We start from the raw sequence: 18,573 nt of genomic DNA, 5'->3' as shown, positions 1-18,573 counted from the left end.
CCAGCTTGATTGACCTAGAGCAACCAGGTGACCTACAGCTAATTCCCTCTCTCTGTTCTGCAGTGACATTCCTCCCCTTCAATGGGGGATCGCTGATCAGGTGGTCAGTAGCCAATCTCCAGCTACTATACCACCCCCACAGTGGGAGGCAGGCCAACGGCAAAAAGCCAGGGTGTGGTATGTGCCCCACCCCTAACCTATCAGGACTTTTTTAGGGCAGGAAGGCTGTACACAGCTTACAATGCCTTTCTTCATGCTGTTCCTCTTCAAAGAGGTTTGACGACTTGGCTCTCATTTAAGGCAGACTATGTGGACAAATGGATGTAAACTGGCTATCAACAAGTCTGATTTGATCTGAGTTACTACAGAGAATTCTTTCCTGGGTATCTGGCTGGTGAATCTTGCCCATATACTCAGGGTTCAGCTGATCGCCATATTTGGGGTTGGGAAGGAATTTTCCTCCAGGGCAGATTGGAAGAGGCCCCAGAGGTTTTTCGCCTTCCTCTGTAGCATGGGGCATGGGTCACTTGCTGGAGGATTCTCTGCTCCCTGAAGTCTTTAAACCACGATTTGAGGACTTCAATAGCTCAGACATAGGTGAGAGGTTTATCGCAGGAGTGGGTGGATGAGATTCTGTGGCCTGCATTGTGCAGGAGGTCAGACTAGATGATCATAATGGTCCCTTCTGACCTTAATATCTATGAATCTAAGTTTGAAATTAGGTTTTTTGCCCCCACTGCTCCCTTTGGAAGGCTGTTCCAGAATTTCACTCCTTGGATGGTTAGAAACCTTCACCTAACTGGCTTCAAGATAGAGCCTGATAAGTGTTTGGAGGGGATAGTATGATGAGACTGGATACAACGGTATATAGCCGATCTGGGACTGCTAGTAGCAAATATCCCCAGTAGCCAGTGATGGGATACTAGATAGAAAGGGCTCTGAGTTACTACAGAGAATTCTTTCCTGGAGTGTGGCTTTTGGGTGTTGCTCAAATGCTCAGGGTCCAGCTGAGCACCATATTTGGGGTTGGGAAGGAATTCTCTCCTGGGTCAGATTGACAGAGACACTGAGGTTTTTCGCCTTACTCTGAAGCATGGAGAGAGGTCACTTGCAGGTTTAAACTAATGTAAATGGTGTATTCTCTGTAACTTGAAGTCTTTAATTCATGATGAGAGCACTTCAGTAACTCAGCCAGATGTTATTGGTCTATTACAGGAGTGGGTGGGTGAGGTTCTGTAGCCTTTGTTGTGCAGGTCAGACTAGATGATCATGATAGTCCCTTCTGGACTTAAAGTCTGAGTCTATGAGTAGCTGCCTTAAAACAGGATTTATTACAAATTAAGAGAATTAAAATAAATGGTTTGCATAACATACCTCATTTGGATACTCAATCTGAGCCCAGAGAGGTTTTTTCCCTTAGCTTAGCTAGAGAAGAAAGAATGCTCTTACATGTCTAAAGGGCAACTCCCTTCTCTGACCTCTGCTGTTCAATGTATCAGTCTCATGCTCCTGTGTCCAAAGAGAGAGCTGTTTCCCATTTCTTCACCCTAGATCCCTTATAAACCTCTCCCATCCCACTCCTGCTCTAGCCCTATTTTCCCAAAACACTTTTCTGAAGATAAATACACATACAGAAGGGTTGGCAAGCACTTGCTTTTCCACCTTCCAGGAGATGATAGCTGTCTTTCCAGTGCCTAACTATTGAACTCAAGCACAGCCTTTTACAAATAATTTTCTCTGGCTGCATCCAGCTCATCCAGACTTCTTGTTTTTTAACCACCTAAGCAATTTTCCCTTGCCATGGAATGTAGATTAGTGGCGGACTCCAGACCTTCTGTCACACTTCATAGCTTCAGATAATAATTTAGCAGTCAACAAACTGATAAGCAACAAATGTCATTGTGGCTGAGTTGTGCCATTTGTTCTAAGATAATGTACCACTGTGAAGGTTTCTCAAGTCTAGAGATGGATTAAGGTCTACTACTGGGACCCTGGGGCAGAGCAAGTGGGGGTGGGGGGTCCTGGCCTTAGAATTGTGGCCCTAGCCCACCCTTTCCACCTATGGCCCTACCCATGGCCTCAGCCTATTCCTCCCCTTCTGCTGTGACCCCGCCCCCATTCCACCCACAGCCCTGCTCTATCTGCTTGTGGCCCCACCCCATTCTGCCCCCTCTGCCTGAGGCGCCCATGACCCCAACCCAATGTGCCCTTGCCCTGCCGCTCTCTCCTTTCCAGTGCACACCACCCCCTGCTGTGGCCCCAAGACCTGGGAAGCTCTGTCCCCCCGAGAGCTCCTCCAGCCCCGGGGCTGAGATGAAGGGAGATTTTTCCGGGGGCCCCAAATTGGCACTGGTACACACACTGCTGTAATGCTATGTCCAGTTGTGGTGTCCACAGTTCAAGAAGGTTGTTGATAAATTGGTTTCACAGTACATGGGTTTACCAAAGATACATCATGCCAGACTAACCTGATTTTCTTTACTGAGAAAATAACTCATGTTCTAGATAAGGGGAATACAGTAGATCTAATATACTTGGACTTCAGTGAAGTATTAGAGACTGTACTGCATGGAAAATTATTAGTTAAATTAAAGAAGCTGGGGATTAGTAGAAGAATTGTAAGGTGGATAAAGAACTGGCTAAAGGGAAGAAGGGGAGACATGGAAAAATTCATATCCCAAGAGATGATGCATATCGAGCTAAAGGCTCCAGGTGTAATAAATTCACAGCATATGGACATTTTGTGGCTCTTTGTCTCACCAAAGCAGTTAGGGAGTTGACTCATATTACAGACAATCAAGAGTCACTGTTTCTGGGATCTATCATGTGTGATGACACGGAACCTGCTTGGAGAGTGAAACTTGCCTATTCATGGAAAGACTATTGACTTTAAAAGTGATTCAGGAGCAGACCTCACAGTCAACTCAGACAGGACTTATAATAACCTTCAGCCCCTTTCAGAGCTGAAGTCACCTGACACAGCTCTGAGTAGCCCTGAAGGTATTCTGAACTGCATGGGCCAGTTCACTATGGAAATAACTTACAAAGACAAAAGCTATGCGTTCACAGCACATATGATCAAAGACCAAAAACTTTCTTAGACGCAGCATGGCAGTCTTGATGGGCCTAGTGAGAAATGTGGAAGAATTCGATGGAGTATTTGAGGATATTGGACTTTGGAAAGGAGATCCAGTACAAATAAACTTGAGAAAATACTGAACGATACAATGTACAAACACCTCTAACAAACAGACCTTGGAAGATAGTAGCTGAAGATTTATGTAAATTCAAAAGATATCATTACCTCATCTTTGTGGACTATTTTTCCAAATATATAGAAATAATGTACTTGAAAGACATAATATGACAGTGTTATAGAGAAACTGAAGTGCATTTTTGTTCACTGAGGTATTCCATAATAACTAGTGACAGACCACAGACCACAATTCACTGCAATGGAATTTAAATCTTTCTGAACCAAATATGATTTTGATCATATTACTAGCAGCCTACATTACCTACAAGTATGTGGAGAGGCTGAGAGAGCTGTACAGACAGCCAAGAAAATCCTACAGCAGGAAGATCCATTCCTTGCTCTTGTGAGTTACAGATCAATACCAATAGCAGCTACTGGATATAGTTATTGATAAAATGTATAGTCAGTTGCTTGACCGCACTTTGTTTCATCATGAAATAGTCTCAGGAGATCAAATGTCAGTCAAATGTATTGGTATGAGCTTATAATAACATAGTACAGGAAAAAGGCTCTATACAATACCAGTCTCCAGGAAACCATCTCATGTAGAGTTGTTACATTCACCTTATGCAAAAGGTGTGTTCCCAAAGTTACATATTTCAGCTGATTGTATTTGTAGGATAATTTTATAAATTATTATTTATTTACATGTCACTAAAATTCAACTAATCAATTTGTTCTAGTTCCTTAACATGTCCTGTTCCATTCCTTATCTTTGTTTTGGCTACTAGCACTCCAGGTACCGGTCCATGAAGGTATCTTCTAGGTTTGTACCAGGGTAGAACAACCATTATGTCTTGTCCTCTTCCTTTGGGATATTCCAGTACTGGCCTGAGAAACTAACTCCCTACCTTTTGCTATAGTAAAATACCTCATATGTCCTGATCCTGACAGCTTTCCTATCTGCTTATGCCAAAGCTTATTTCAGCTAATGCAAGGTGTTATGGGCTATTTAGCATGAGTGAACAGGGTTATAGTAAAGTTATAGGCCAATTTAGGATATAAAACTGCTATAATATTTGTGCTTAAAGCTGTTTGTGCTTAACACATACATGGTCTGGATAATACGTATTAATATGAGATAGATCAGGGGTTGGCAACCTATGGCTGTTATACCAATAAAATAAAAACCAGCAGGATCTTATTAAAGGGGAAAAGGCAAAATACCACATTTATTGTGAATACAGAAAGAATCATAGTAAGCAGTTAGTTATAGCTATAACATTCCATTCAATCTCATATTTATTTACACATTCATTCATACACACACCCATAGGTTCTGCAAGGTTGTTATCATAGTTACCAGCCTTAGAGTTGCTCATGCCAAGCCACTGGCCAGGTGGCCTGGACATGAGGAGGGAGCAGGGCCTTGTCAGATGCTCATCTGATGCTCCTGGAAGTTGCAAAAAGAAAAGGAGTACTTATGGCACCTTAGAGACTAACCAATTTATTTGGTTAGTCTCTAAGGTGCCACAAGTACTCCTTTTCTTTTTGCGAATTCAGACTAACACCGCTGTTACTCTGAATCCTGGAAGTTGGTTTGCAGAATCAGACCCCAAAGTTCTCACTTTCTAGAGTCCATTTTTATAGAAATTTCTTCCTAGGCCAGTCTATGGGAATTGCTTCATCATGCTGTTGCTGAATCAATCAGCAGATGTCACATTCCTGATGGCTCCATGCTGCTAGATGTTATCTTGTTCTTTGGTTCTCCCATTCTTGAGGCTGTTGGGTGGATTCCAGTCTGCCCTCTGGGGGTTGTCTGGTTATTTCCACTTGACGCCTTCTTCAGCCAATGGACACTGGATTCTTAGGCTGGCACCTCCCTGATCATTCAGTTATTATCCACTCCAAGCATCCATCCACATACATCCTCTAGCTCTATTTTAATCACAATTGTTAATACAACAGAAGGGCAGGGAGTCTCTGGGTGCTGTTTCTGTTGTTGCAGAGTATTGCTTTGAGACTCTCTCTGTGTGAATTGTTTTGAGAACAGACTCTGTCTTAGAATGTACTAACGCAATTAGCAGCTTGCAGGTTTCACACATAGAGGGAGAGAAACAGTACTAAAAACCAAGAGACCTGTTAATGAGTAATACTCTGGAATTTAAACTATGGGGAATCAAACTCATCTGTGATTTTAATACAGAACTTCTTTAATATGATCCAACATGGCACGTGTGCCAAACACGGCATGTGAGCCAATTTTTAATGGCATGCTGCTGCCTGCCGAGTCCCAGCCACCGGCCCCACTCAGCCCGCTGCCGAACCCAGGCCGGGACCCCAGCAGGCAGCAGCATGCCATGAAAAATCCTGCCTGCCCCGGCCCACTCTTCTCTACCGCCCCACCCCCCACGGGGGCAGGGTGAAGAAGCTTGGTTCTGCTGGCTACTGCTGCAGGGCAGGCAAGCTCCCCCCTCCCCTGCCTCTTCCCCCAGCATGCTGGGTTCTTGCCCTCCTCCTCTCCCTCCCTGCCGCCCATCAGCTGATGGCCCTTGAGAGGGAGGGGGGGAAGCCGAGCTGCATTGCACTCACTGCTTCGGGGAGGAGGCGGAGAAGAGGTGGGGACAGGGCCTTGCGGAAGGGGGGTGGAATCAGGGCATATCCCCTCCAGCCCCCTGCCATGAGCCACTCTAGGCAGGGGGCTGGGAGCACCCCCATGACCTTAGCCCACACCCACAGCCCTCTGCCCTGACCCCTGCACCCCCCTCACACACTCCCAGCCCTCTGCCCTGACCTCTGCACTCCCCACAACCCCAGCCCTGACTCCAGCCCCCCCCACACATACCCAGCCCCCCCACACCCCATGCCCTGACTCTTGCACCCCACATTCCCACCCCCACCCCTTGCACCAAATGGGAGCTGCCCAGGTAAGCGCTCCACACCCAAACCTGCTGCCCCAACCCTGAGCCCCCTCCCTCACTCTAGCTCTTGGCCAGGCCCTACACCTCAAGCCCCAGCCTCCTCCTTCACCCCCAGCTCTGTTCTCAGTGCACTCCCACCCTCAGCTCAATGGAGAGAGAGAGAGGAAGAGAATGGGCTAGAACCAGAGAGAAGGTAGGTACCCACTGTATGTGGGCAGGGCTAGGATCCCAGACTGGCAGCAGGCCACTCAGCCCACTGCCGGTCTGGGGTCCCGGCCGCTGGCCCCGCTCAGCCCGCTGCTGGTCTGGGATTCTGGCTGCCAGCCCCTTGCCAGCCGGGGTCCCGGCCACAGGCCCCGCTCAGCCTGCTGACAGCCTAGGTGAATGGAACCGCGGGCTGGCGGCCTAAGATCATCATTTTAATTTAATTTTAAATGAAGCTTCTTAAACATTTTGAAAACCTTGTTTACTTTACATATGACAACAGTTTAGTTATATAATATAGAGACTTACAGAGACCTTCTAAAAAATGTCAAAATGTATTACTGGCATGTGAAACCTTAAATTAAAGTGAATAAATGAAGACTTGGCACACCACTTCTGAAAGGTTGCCGACCCCTGAGATAGACAGATATAAATATTGATTGTTTTATATAGATATAGATATGCTAACTAGCATATATTGGTCAATGTAGACCAGCACAGCTCCTGAGGGTAAAACAGCTCAGAAGTACAGTTCCACATTTGCAAAAGAATCTATCTCCAAGTGGACAGATATGAAGAAAGTAGCCATACTGGATGAAAGGCAAAAAGAGCTTACGAATGCTTTTACAAGAGATGACACTCAGTTAGAAAATTGCAGTGTTTAGAACCTGGTGTCTCCATTTGTATCAAATTGGATGAAGAAGAAGTTTGGACAATTCCAGCTGCATGGGCGGCACATATAAGAGGCTGGGAGGTTTAGCCTCCCCCAAAAAAGGCTGGCCGTGCAGGGGGGCAAGAAATGCCAGCTGTAGCACAGGTCACCTCCCTTTGGAGGCGTGCTGGCCCATTGCCTTTGGAGCACTGCCACCAGAAGAGCCGTAGAAGTAGGCGGGGCACCAGTGCCTGGACCGTGTCCCTGCCTGTGCTCCACCCCGGTCCTCCCCGAGACCCTGCTGCTGCTCAGCCTCTTCCCCCCGAAGCCCCACCCCCACCCTGCCTCTTCTCCCTGAAAGCCTCTCTTTTGCTCTGCCTCTTCCTTCCACCACTCTGCCTCTTCCCCCAAGATTCCCCCACCTGCCACTTGCTCCTCTCCACCCCTTCCCCCCATTGCTCATTGTTAAGGCAGGAAAAAGGTGGGAGCGCTTAGTCGTCCCGCGTTTAAAAGTGATGGGCTATGCCCTCCCACTTTTTTCCTGCCTTAAGGGTGAGTGATGGGGGGAGAGGGGATGCAGAGGATCGAGTGGTGGGTGCGGGGGCCTTGGGGGAAGAGGTGGAGTGGGGGGCGGGAAGAGGTGGAGCGAGGACAGGGCCTCGGGGGAAGAGGCAGGTTGGAAAGAGGTGGCTTGGGGGCAGGCCTTGGGGGAACAGGCCACGCAGGGGCAGGGCCTCAGGGCAGAGGGAGCTGCTGTCGCTCACATAAGCCTCCCCAAATGAAAGAGTCACACACCACCTATGTCCAGCTGTCATAAAGGAAAAGAATTCAGCACCTAGGCCATATGTGATCGAGATCAACATGGGAAAATTTAATAGAAACTATCAACATCTACAGTTTGTTCTTCAGAAAATACAGTCAACAGAGCAAACTCTAAAGATGGGGGATGCAGAGTAAGAAGACGATGACTCAAGACTTACAAACCACCGACAACTAGATGACCAAGTTGTTATGTGTTTGAGTTGTGTAGTTAGAAAACCAGTATGATTTACAGACATGTTACAGACTAAACTTCAAAGACAATATGATAGTGTAAATTTTATATATGGTAAGAACATAGAAGTTAAAGGAGATAGAATCATAGAATATCAGGGTTGGAAGGGACCTCAGGGGGTCATCTAGTCCAACCCCCTGCTCAAAGCAGGACCAATCCCCAATTAAATACATAATGACAACTCAATTGAAAACTTTACCCCCAAAGAGCTTCTTAAGTACCCCTGCTAGAATCAGTTGCTCACTGTAATTTATTCTTAACCCTCATAAATTTGTATTTTACATTACTTATATTTCTAAGATATGCAAGGTGCATGTGCACCATCAGTGGGATCCACATGGTCAAAGACTCAAAAAAGAACACACACAGCCCAGAAACCTCAAATGAGCTGCCTACAATTGCTGTATTCGGATAGCTTGCTCATACCTAGAAAAAACCTCCTCTTGTGGCTTCTCCACCTTTGGACAGGGAGGCTCTGGTTCCCCTTGTACCACGTTGATCACCTGTTCTTCTGTATTCAGTTTTTGCTTTTTGGGCTGGTCCATCAGCTGCCTGTTTGTCAGTGAATACCTAGAAACTGCTGAACCTTGCCGTTCAACCAGTAGGTGGTGCTATGTGTAACATTTTATTTAAGTGACTCTCAGTCATACTTGGCAGAACATTAACGGATCTTACAGTGAACACATCTGGTGTGTATCCCTCTGAGGAAGAAGGGCTTGTCTCAGTGCATAACTTATACAGCAGCCTGACCTGCTAATAGCAGCCCTGCAACCTACCATGTACAAGAAGAACATAAGTAGTGAAGTCAGTAAGGTTTCAGATGGGTAGCCGTGTTAATGTGTCTCAGCAAAAACAATGAGGAGTTCTTGTGGCACCTGAGAGACTAACAAATGTATTTGGGCATAAGCTTTCATGGGCTAAAACCCACTTCATCAGGTGCATGGAGTAGAAAATACAGTAGCAGGTATCAGAGTGGCAGCCGTGTTAGTCTGTATTCGCAAAAAGAAAAGGAGTACTTGTGGCACCTTAGAGACTAACAAATTTATTTGAGCATAAGCTTTCGTGAGCTACAGCTCACTTCATTGGATGCATTCAGTGGAAAATACAGTGTGGAGATTTATATACGTAGAGAACATGAAACAATGGGTGTTACCATACACACTGTAAGGAGAGTGATCACTTAAGGTGAGCTATTACCAGCAGGAGAGCGGTGGGGGGAAGAGGGGGGAACCTTTTGTAGTGATAATCAAGGTGGGCCATTTCCAGCAGTTGACAAGAACGTCTGAGGAACAGTGGGGGGTGAAGGGGGAGAATAGACATGGGGAAATAGTTTTACTTTGTGTAATGACCCATCCACTCCCAGTCTCTTTTCAAGCCTAAGTTAATTGTATCCAGTTTGAAAATTAATTCCAATTCAGCAGTCTCTCGCTGAAGTCTGTTTTTGAAGTTTTTTTGTTGAAGAATTGCAACTTTTAGGTCTGTAATCAAGTGAACAGAGAGATTGAAGTGTTCTCCTACTGGTTTCTGAATGTTGTAATTCCTGATGTCAGATTTGTGTCCATTTATTCTTTCGCGTAGAGACTCTCCCATTTGGCCAATGTACATGTCAGAGAGGCATTGCTGGCACATGATGGCATATCAGATCCTAATCTTATGAAGTATTTTGGTAGACAGTTTTTATGAAAGATACTATACAAACTAAAGATGCATTCATGACATTGCACTGTATTGAGTTTGTATGTCATTGCATTGTATTGCATTGAATTTTATCTGTCTTATTTATTTTAAGGTGTCTGGTGGAGGATTCTGGTGATGTGGCCTTTGTCAAGCACTCAACAGTTTTTGAGAACACTGATGGTATTTAGTTTTATATAACTTTTTATTACAACTCATTATTTTTGTTGTCGTCTTTATTCTAAAGCATTCAGTGAGTCATAATGGCAAGTTTCCTTTTTCAGGTAACAATGCTGATTCCTGGGCTCTTCACTTGCAGTCCAGTGATTTCCAGTTACTGTGTCCAAATGGAGCCCGTGCTGAAATCACTCAGTTTGCTCAGTGTCACTTGGCTCAGGTGCCTGCTCAGGTTGTCATGGTCCACCCAGACACCAACATTTTTGCTGTATATGGACTACTGGACAAAGCTCAGGTATAATTTACAATTAGTTCACCTGATGAGGTAGTTAGGCACTATATAAGAAGTCAACGCAGGCCGTTCTCAGATCATCATGAGCAGGGGTATCCAAACTTGGCCCAATCACAGGCTGCAACGGCAAATTTCCAAAAGCCTAAGGAATGCTCCTAATTTCATAATTTAAAAATATAAAAGAAAATGTGCACAACCAGAATACTTGTTTATCCTGAAATCTTCCTAAACTCATGAATAGAAATGCAACAGTTACATGAGAAAAGAGCATGTATGATAAATTATTGTAATTACATAGAAGACTTTTGAAAGCATAATGCCTCCAGGGCTTAGTAGCAGACTTTCCAAAACAACAACCACCCCTCAAACTATTCAGTTTATTATAGGTGGTGCAGGTACTGACACCTAAACTTAAGGCTGCCCAACACTGTCCATTATAAGACTCTATTTTCAGTTGCTTATAACTTTACTAAACTTAAACAAGTGGGACTAAAATTTTCCATGCTGGGTGTCTGCTTCAAGATGAATGTTTTGAGAAAGTTTCAACTAAATGGTTCAACTCTCTCTGAGCACAAGATTAGAGGAAAATACATTGTTTTGCTCATGTTAATAGAACACCATTTTGTTGACCACTAATGACTTCATGCTTTGGAGCAGGGACTTGAAATTTGGAAGGGATGTGTCTATAGTCAGGGATGTGCCTTTTGCCAGCCTCCTGGAAATCTGTCCAACTATGGCTGAGTTACAAGCTTATGAAAATCTGAGTGTGCACGTACTCTGTAGTGGTATGTTAGTTTGGCAGCTAAATTCTCTGACGATTCTGTCTCCACTGAACATGTGCCATAGCAGGGATGCAGTAGCTGAGCAGGGCTTTCCCTGATACCGGCTATCGAGGGCGGCTGAGATGCCCCACGCAGGAACTAAGAATATGGAGACTGTCTCTCCTGGACTCTCCATGCTCCCCCTGTTAGCACCCTGGAAGCACAGAGGAGGAAGAGAAGGAGGAAGCAGTTGATTTGAATTCATCATTTTTAACAATTGTGCCTTATCTAATACTAAGATACTAGTAATGGTCCTATAACATTGTTGGGATTTCTTTTGTTCCTAATATTCTTTAAAAATTCCTTGTTTTTGTTGTCACTGCTGGCCATGGGTTTTTTCTGATGTTTTTAACTTTCTTTAGCAAATTTCTACACTTCATAACTTCCAATTTATAGTGATTGCTATCTATATTCCTTTTTCCCCATTTGTTTTATTTTATTTTATTTTTAACTGCTGCCTTCACTTTGACAAAGAACCAGGGAGCAGAATTTGGCCCTTATGTATTACATTTTAAATAGATGGATGGATGTGAAAGCCAACTATGGTGGGAGTTCCAGATAGAAAAAAGGTTCAAGTTATGCCATAACGATCACAGAAAATACCTTGCTAATTGGCTCCAATACTGGGAGTCTCAGCAGACTGGCCCTGAACTGAATGGGATTGACACTGAAGAAGCTTTTCACCCTTAATTGGAATATTCTATTGCGCTCCTTTAACTAACACAAAATGTTACTCCAAATTGATTTTAAAAACTTATGACAATATAAAGGGCAAATAATTTGAAGTTAGAATTGTTTGTCTGTGAGCTTCTGAGAAATGGAGAGGGTGAGTTTCCACTGTGTTATGTATGTTGCTAAAGGTGAATATAGCACTGGCTATATAATACAAACTCTGGTACTAATGGAAACTGCATTGCTTTCAGGATTTCTTTGGAAATGACAGCAATGGAAATGGATTCAAAATGTTTGATTCCTCAGATTTCCTAGGAACAGATTTGATCTTTAAAGATTCCACCGTTAAGATTGTACCAGTAGGAGAGAAAACAACCTATGCAGAATGGCTGGGGAGTGAATACGTAGATTCTCTTGAAGGGATGCTATCACCCCAGTGCTCTGGGGCAGGTGAGCCAGCATTTTTTGGTGTATGTGAGATTATGATTTTCTCTATCTCTTCCTCTTTCGTATTAATTGTAAGGTGCTGTCTGATCCTTATGGACTGGACAATTCCCAGGTTCCATGACATGGACACTGGGTTTCTGTGCTGTGCAGGAGGGACAGTTTTTGGACCTTGGGAGACAGAGCAGTGTTGGGACTCCTGGCTAGTGAATCCAGTCTGGCCATCTTGATGGGAATGGTCCTACTCTCACTGGCTCTGTTCTGGCTTATCCCCTTCCTCCCCTTGTGTGGTTGCTGACTTCAGGCAGAAGTTGGGAATCAGCAGGGGATGAGTGTATGCTGGGAGGGCAGGCTGTGGACAGAGGATAAAGTGTGGAATCCAGAGTAGCTTCTTGCATCATGCAGATGCTGGTGGCTGGGAAGAGGTATTCAGCGAGGCTCTTCACCCACTGGAAGGAAGCAAGGGATCATAGAATCATAGAATATCAGGGTTGGAAGGGACCTCAGGAGGTCATCTTGTCCAACCCCCTGCTCAAAGCAGGACCAATCCCCAACTAAATCCCAGCATTTACTGGGGGCTGAGGAAAACTAGGGAGATTGCAGGGGTTATGTTTTGCAGCTGGGAAGGAGAGCTCAGGAGCAGATGAGTCAAGTACATGTGTTCACTGAATTTGTTTATATTTGAATAATCAGCATATATTTGCACCTCAGTGTCACTGTTCCCTGCTTAGCGAAAGATGTCATTTTGCTCTGTGATATTTAAATTGGCGCAGCCTTCACCAGGAGTGATTTGGGTGATCATTTGGGTGTGATCTGGCTCTAGAACCTTTCTGCATGGTGTGGTCAATGCCTCTGAGGAGCTAAAAACTGTATTTGGAGCCGATTAAATGGATTAGCCTGCTCCTGTATAACTATTTCACAATCAGCTAGCAGTCAAATCAACTTCTAACTCTCAGTGTTCAATTTGTATTTTTATTCGTAGCTGCAATATCCATGAACATCGTTGTGCTGCCAGCAGCTAGTGTCCTTCTGATTAGATTCTACTCGTGATCATTAGGCCATTCCTTGGATTAACAGATATTCAGCATAATAAACTGAAATACTGGTAAATAATAATATAAATAAGATGAAATAAAACAGGTAAAATGAATGAGATGCGCATGTGAAGAGCAGGAGAATTATCCAGACCATTCCCTGATGCTCTATATATCCATAAAGGTAATGGGAGATCTGGGAGGGTGGGAGAAGGATGCAGTTTGCAGCCTAATCCTGGCTTCCTTCCCTTTGCTTCCCTGCCTCTCTTACCCTTTCCATTTGTTTTACGGATGCTGTTCCCAGCCATGGCACTTTGATACCAAAGGAAATAGGCTCCAAATACAATCCTGCTGTTGCATGTCCTGAAAATAGACTCAGGTTTCTGATACCCACAACTACGGATAATTTTTGGTCATGTTTTTTTTTAAAAGGTGCCCTCAGAATTTAATCCAAACTTTTTCAAGTTGTACATTTAACATTTCCTGATGGAAGAGATTAAAGGCCTCTGGTAGCACTCTCCCATTTGTCATTCTCATTGTCACAGAGGAGTACCTGAAGTGGGCATAATTTCTGTATATGGCCTTGAATCACACACACCATTTTTGTATTGTTCTCTGAAGAACTAAATATCAGTTGAAATACTTACGAATAGGAGCTTCATGGATAAGCATCTTCCTTTGTAAGGTTTCCTCTTCTCTTCTCACCATCCCATTACTTACTCTCTTCTTGTAGTGTAGTTCAGGATAAATTCAGCTTACCCACTTCTCATTTGGGGAATGTGAAGTTTTGATTAGGTTAGTATATCTACTTCTTTTTTTTAAACCATTCTACCACTTGCTTTCCTCCCACTTTCAAATGACCTGAGTTATAATTTCTGTTCCTTAAGCCATGAAGAGTTCCTTGCCACTCTTCCATCGCCAAAGTGTCCCCCCAGGCCACAAAGTGCTGAGTTGCCACCCTTTAGTGCTCCCAAGTCCTGATTGAAGAGATTAGGAGTCAGACTCTGAGTCCCAGCATAGCACTGTCACTCACGCTGGGCTCACTCAAGACTAAAACTTTTGAGTGTTTTTTTTAAACACACTTTTTTCTCAATACAACTTTTTTCACTTTTTTAGTGACACGGAGCTTGACACACAAACAACTATATAAAGTCCCTATAAAAGAGTATATCAGGAACATTAATGGCCTGCTTCAGTGTCAAGCTGAGTCACAATGGGACACATACAGCTGCTAAGATTACAATAAGAATGACCTTACTGGGTCAGACCAATGGTCCATCTAGCCAAGTATCCTGTCCTCTAACAGTGACCAATGCCAGATGCGTCAGAGGGAATGAACAGAACAGGGCAAGTATCAAGTGATCCACCCCCTGTTGTCCACTCCCAGCATCTGTAAGTCAGAGGTGTAGGAACACAAGGTTGCATCCCTGACAATCATGGCATATAGCCATTGATGGACCTATCCTCCATAAACTTATCTAATTCTTTTTTGAAGCCTGTTGTAGTATTGGCCTTCACAACATCCCCGGCAACAAGTTCCACAGATTGACTGTGTGTTGTGTGAAGAAGTGCTTCCTTTTGTTTGTTTTAAACCTGTTGCCTATTAATTTCATTGGGAGATCCCCTGCTTCTTGTGGTCTGCATGTCTTTCTGTACAAGAAATCAGACAACTGCAATATGTATATGCATTTGTGTAACTAATATTTAGTTGCCAGGTCAGTGTGCCTGCTTCTTAAGGGATCCCCTATTTCAGCAATAATAAAGAATAATAATAAAGAATGTTTTTAAACACACATCAGAGAGGAGAATTCTCTATCTATGTCTCCATCATTCCGCATTGACGGTGTTTGTAAGGGACATGAATATTGGCTTTAAATGTTTTGCTGTTTCCCCTTTGCTTGTGGATAATCCTTTTAAGATCTCAGGGTACTTTTGCAGGTTCTCACTCCCTTTTCTAAGGCTGTTCTCTCCCTGGCTTCCCCAAGTCACACCTAATACTATTGGCTTTGCTGCCTATATCCTTCCAGGTGTAAGCCTCATGTCTGAAGCCCTAGAGAGTGGGGACTTTACTACTGACACCAATTGGTGAATAAGGAGAAGAGTGCCCCAGAGATTCTTTAGAACACCAAATGAATAGGCCAGCCTCATTCACATTTTGGTTATGTGACAATTTGGGGCATTTTAGTTAAAATAGAGGTAAGTTTTGCGTTTGGGGAAATAAAATACTATTATTCTTGGTGGAAAATGGAAGAACTGCATGAAATATGCCTGGGGCAAGGGGTCACCCTGACTAGACCATAGTCAGGCACCCGTAGGGAAGGGAGCCTGGACAGACCTGACAGAAAAGATAGATTTCTGTCTTCCATGGGGAGTGTCTCTCTGATGATGAGGACTCTGTTAAGGGTTCTATATACTACTGATCCTTTTCTGAAGGCTCAGCACAGAGTTAGTCTCAAGAGAGCTTCAAGGCAACAACCAGAGCTGAAGCAGATGATGGTGCTGAGGTACCTTGGACTGAAGCTGTAATGAGCAGAGACTCTGGTGCAGGTCTCCATACCCAGCAATCAAAGCTGAAATAACTTCAGCTGGGCTGGGTGGTAGAGACCCCTGAAGAACACTAGCCAGCTCTTCTCTCTGCGTCTAGAGAATGACCTCCCAGAATTCTTGGACTCCACCAATCTTGGCCAACAAACTGTGAGTTGGGAAATTGGGGATGAGGGAAGTGACTAAAATGCATTAGCCACTCACAACTGCAAGAGATGGACTGAGGTTGGGACTATTATTAAAAAACACAAAAGGGAGGGGAATCTTACTTAATAGATATGGTTAATTTATTAATTCCTAGCTTTCCGAAATTCATTCTGTTGTCTCCCCTACCCCTAATAAAGTTCTCATTGTTTTAAATCTTTAGACTCAGTGCTTGTTAGTGGGAAATATTGACCATCAAGGTCATCCAGGGTTAAATATAGTTTACGATGTTTTTTGGGTGGTGGAGGCTTAAGCAGGTGTAAGCATTCAGAAAGAACTCCTAGAAAATTGAACCCGGTCCTTCTTGCTGCAGACAACATGTGGGCAGAAAGGTTACCTTTTTTTACTGTATGAAGGAACAGCACTATTAATAATTTCATGTTAATACTTTCTTTCAAAAGTAAATTGTCTTTGTAAATTTAGTGCTCCAGACACACAGGCCAAGTCAGTGAAGTCATCCTTATACTCACAGACCAGGTACAATACAGGAAGAGGCAATGAAAGCTACCCCACAATATGCCTCGCCCATGTTTTCATGGGATCACCTCTAAGTGTGGGATATTAGTTTGGTATCCACAACCAACTTAATCGTTGGCCTCTCTGTGGTAACTTTATATTATTATTTCTTTTCTTTTCTTTCTTTTCGCTTTGAGAGGCACTCAGATACTATGGGTATGGAGGCCAAATAATCAGGTAGGTGACTAGAACTGCTATATACCAATTCTGTGGGGGTTGGGGGATGAAGACGTTAGGCCACTAAAAACTGGGACTCTTCATATAGGCCACCAAATAGCTATCCACTTGTAACACCCTTTAGTTACCACTGACCCCGGGCTTGATTTGAATTATCTAATGGTGAAATGTCATCACCAATCCCTTGAGCCTCAGTTCATTATATCAGCTTTGCATTGAACACTCAAACAGGTAGGAGTTGAAGATAATGTATGTGTAACTGGAAATGTAACTTCCCCTACACTTTCCATAAAGTCTCTCTTTGATCTATGGCCTTAGAGTTATATAGTATTAATGATCTCCAAATAGGTATTATATAGGCAGATGTTATTTGGTGGTGTTAGACTTGTATTAATTAACTAGAATAAACTCAAATTAATAAAATTAATTCATTTTAAACTGTAACCTACTCACAATTAACACACTACATTCTTGCATGAGTAGCCACTTCAATACAAGGAATGAATGTATTGCATTTGGTTATCAGCATAAATTACAGTCCAGGGGAATTCTCACCCTCAGGAACAAAAAAAGTCAAATTTTTATCAGTTCATGTTCGTTTGCCTTGAATTTTTCATGAAAACAAGATGCAGTTTTTGCAAGCAAGAACCTTACATTTTGCTGAGGAAAACTGAGGACATTTTGGGTTGTTTTTAATTTTGTCAGAATTTTGTGTGATAGTGATAAAATTCTACCAGACACACCGTTGTTATGCCCTTGCCCTTCTATCACACCTACTAACCCAGGATCTCAAAGGATTTATAATCATGGAGCCAGATTCTGGCCTCCACACCTGTCCCCATATGCCAATCTGGCACCTTATAGAGTATGTAAAGGGGTTGCAATGGGTAGGGGGAGAAGTTCCTCAGTGTAGGATCAGCATAGAGTCTATGAGACTGACCTTGTATCTTCCCCTCCCTCCCCCGCTACACCTGAGACCCTAGCATAGGTGCTGTTCTGAGGTGAAGGCAGCAGTTAAAAATAAAATAATATAAAATAAAGTAAAACAAATTGGGTGTGTGATGGCATGCTCTCAGCACTCGGCCTCTATCCTATGCTGGAAGTAATTTCATTCTCCATAGCAGCCCAGGATCTGGATGGCAGAAAGGTGACAAAAAGTCTTAGGAGATGCAGCACAGAATCTGGTCCTGATTTTTACAGGTGCTTAATCTGAAATGCACAAGGGTATTTGACCCATCTCAAGGGCATTCTTTCAGACTCTCTGCAGACTTTAGGCAGCCATCACCACATTGGTTATTGATGTGTATCATATTTTTAAAGTTATCTTCATAACCATAAGGACTAGAAATGTTTGTAAAATGAAAATGTAGATTCTGGAGCACAAAAGGGCAGTTTAGAAGAGTTGTAGTTATACTGAACCCTGCACCAACAATTCAAGCCCTGCTCCCCGTACTTGTGAATTTTATATCATGCTAAATTGCAGATGAAGAGTAATCACTTATCTAAGCAGAGCCTTTATTTCGAAAAGCTAATTGGTTAAACATAAAAGCACATGATTTGGGAGGGACTGGCTAGAACAGTGGTCCTCAACCTGTGGTCCACGGACCCCCATGACTTAGCCTATGTCTAAGGGGTCTGCAAAAGACTTAGACTGAAAACTGACTGAACAGAAGTCTACTATATATACAGACAATAGATTTCCAAAAAGATCAGCACATCCATTCAAAATTTCCAAAGGAGTCCACACCTCCATTTGAGTTTTTGTAGGGGTCCACAAATGAAAGAAGGTTGAGAACCACTGGTCTAGAACAGTGGCTCTCCACCTTTCCAGACTACTGTACCCCCTTTCAGGAGTCTGATTTGTTTTGCGTACCACCAAGTGTCACCTCACTTAAAAACTACTTGCTTACAAATTCAGACATAAAAATACAAAAGTATCACAGCCACTCTATTACTGAAAAAAATGCTTACTTTCCTCATTTTTACCATAT

General features: G+C 43.5%; 1 protein-coding gene across 1 annotated transcript in view; it reads left to right on the top strand.

Moving 5' to 3' along the window:
* MELTF (melanotransferrin) overlaps positions 1-14,934 on the top strand; it is a 75,003-nt gene extending 60,069 nt beyond the window's left edge. The window contains exons 13-16 of the mRNA XM_084638779.1: positions 9,817-9,884; positions 9,986-10,173; positions 11,915-12,113; positions 13,090-14,934. Coding sequence (XP_084494905.1) covers positions 9,817-9,884; positions 9,986-10,173; positions 11,915-12,113; positions 13,090-13,157 — 523 coding nt within the window. The 3' untranslated portion in view covers positions 13,158-14,934. The remainder of the gene's footprint in view (positions 1-9,816; positions 9,885-9,985; positions 10,174-11,914; positions 12,114-13,089) is intronic.
* The last annotated feature ends 3,639 nt before the right edge of the window (positions 14,935-18,573 follow it).

The sequence above is a fragment of the Lepidochelys olivacea genome (assembly GCF_965140295.1).
Source record: "Lepidochelys olivacea isolate rLepOli2 genome assembly, chromosome: 9".
NCBI lineage: Eukaryota > Metazoa > Chordata > Testudines > Cheloniidae > Lepidochelys > Lepidochelys olivacea.
The sequence above is the reverse complement of the archived record's forward strand: the minus strand, read 5'-3'. Positions and strand labels throughout refer to the sequence as shown.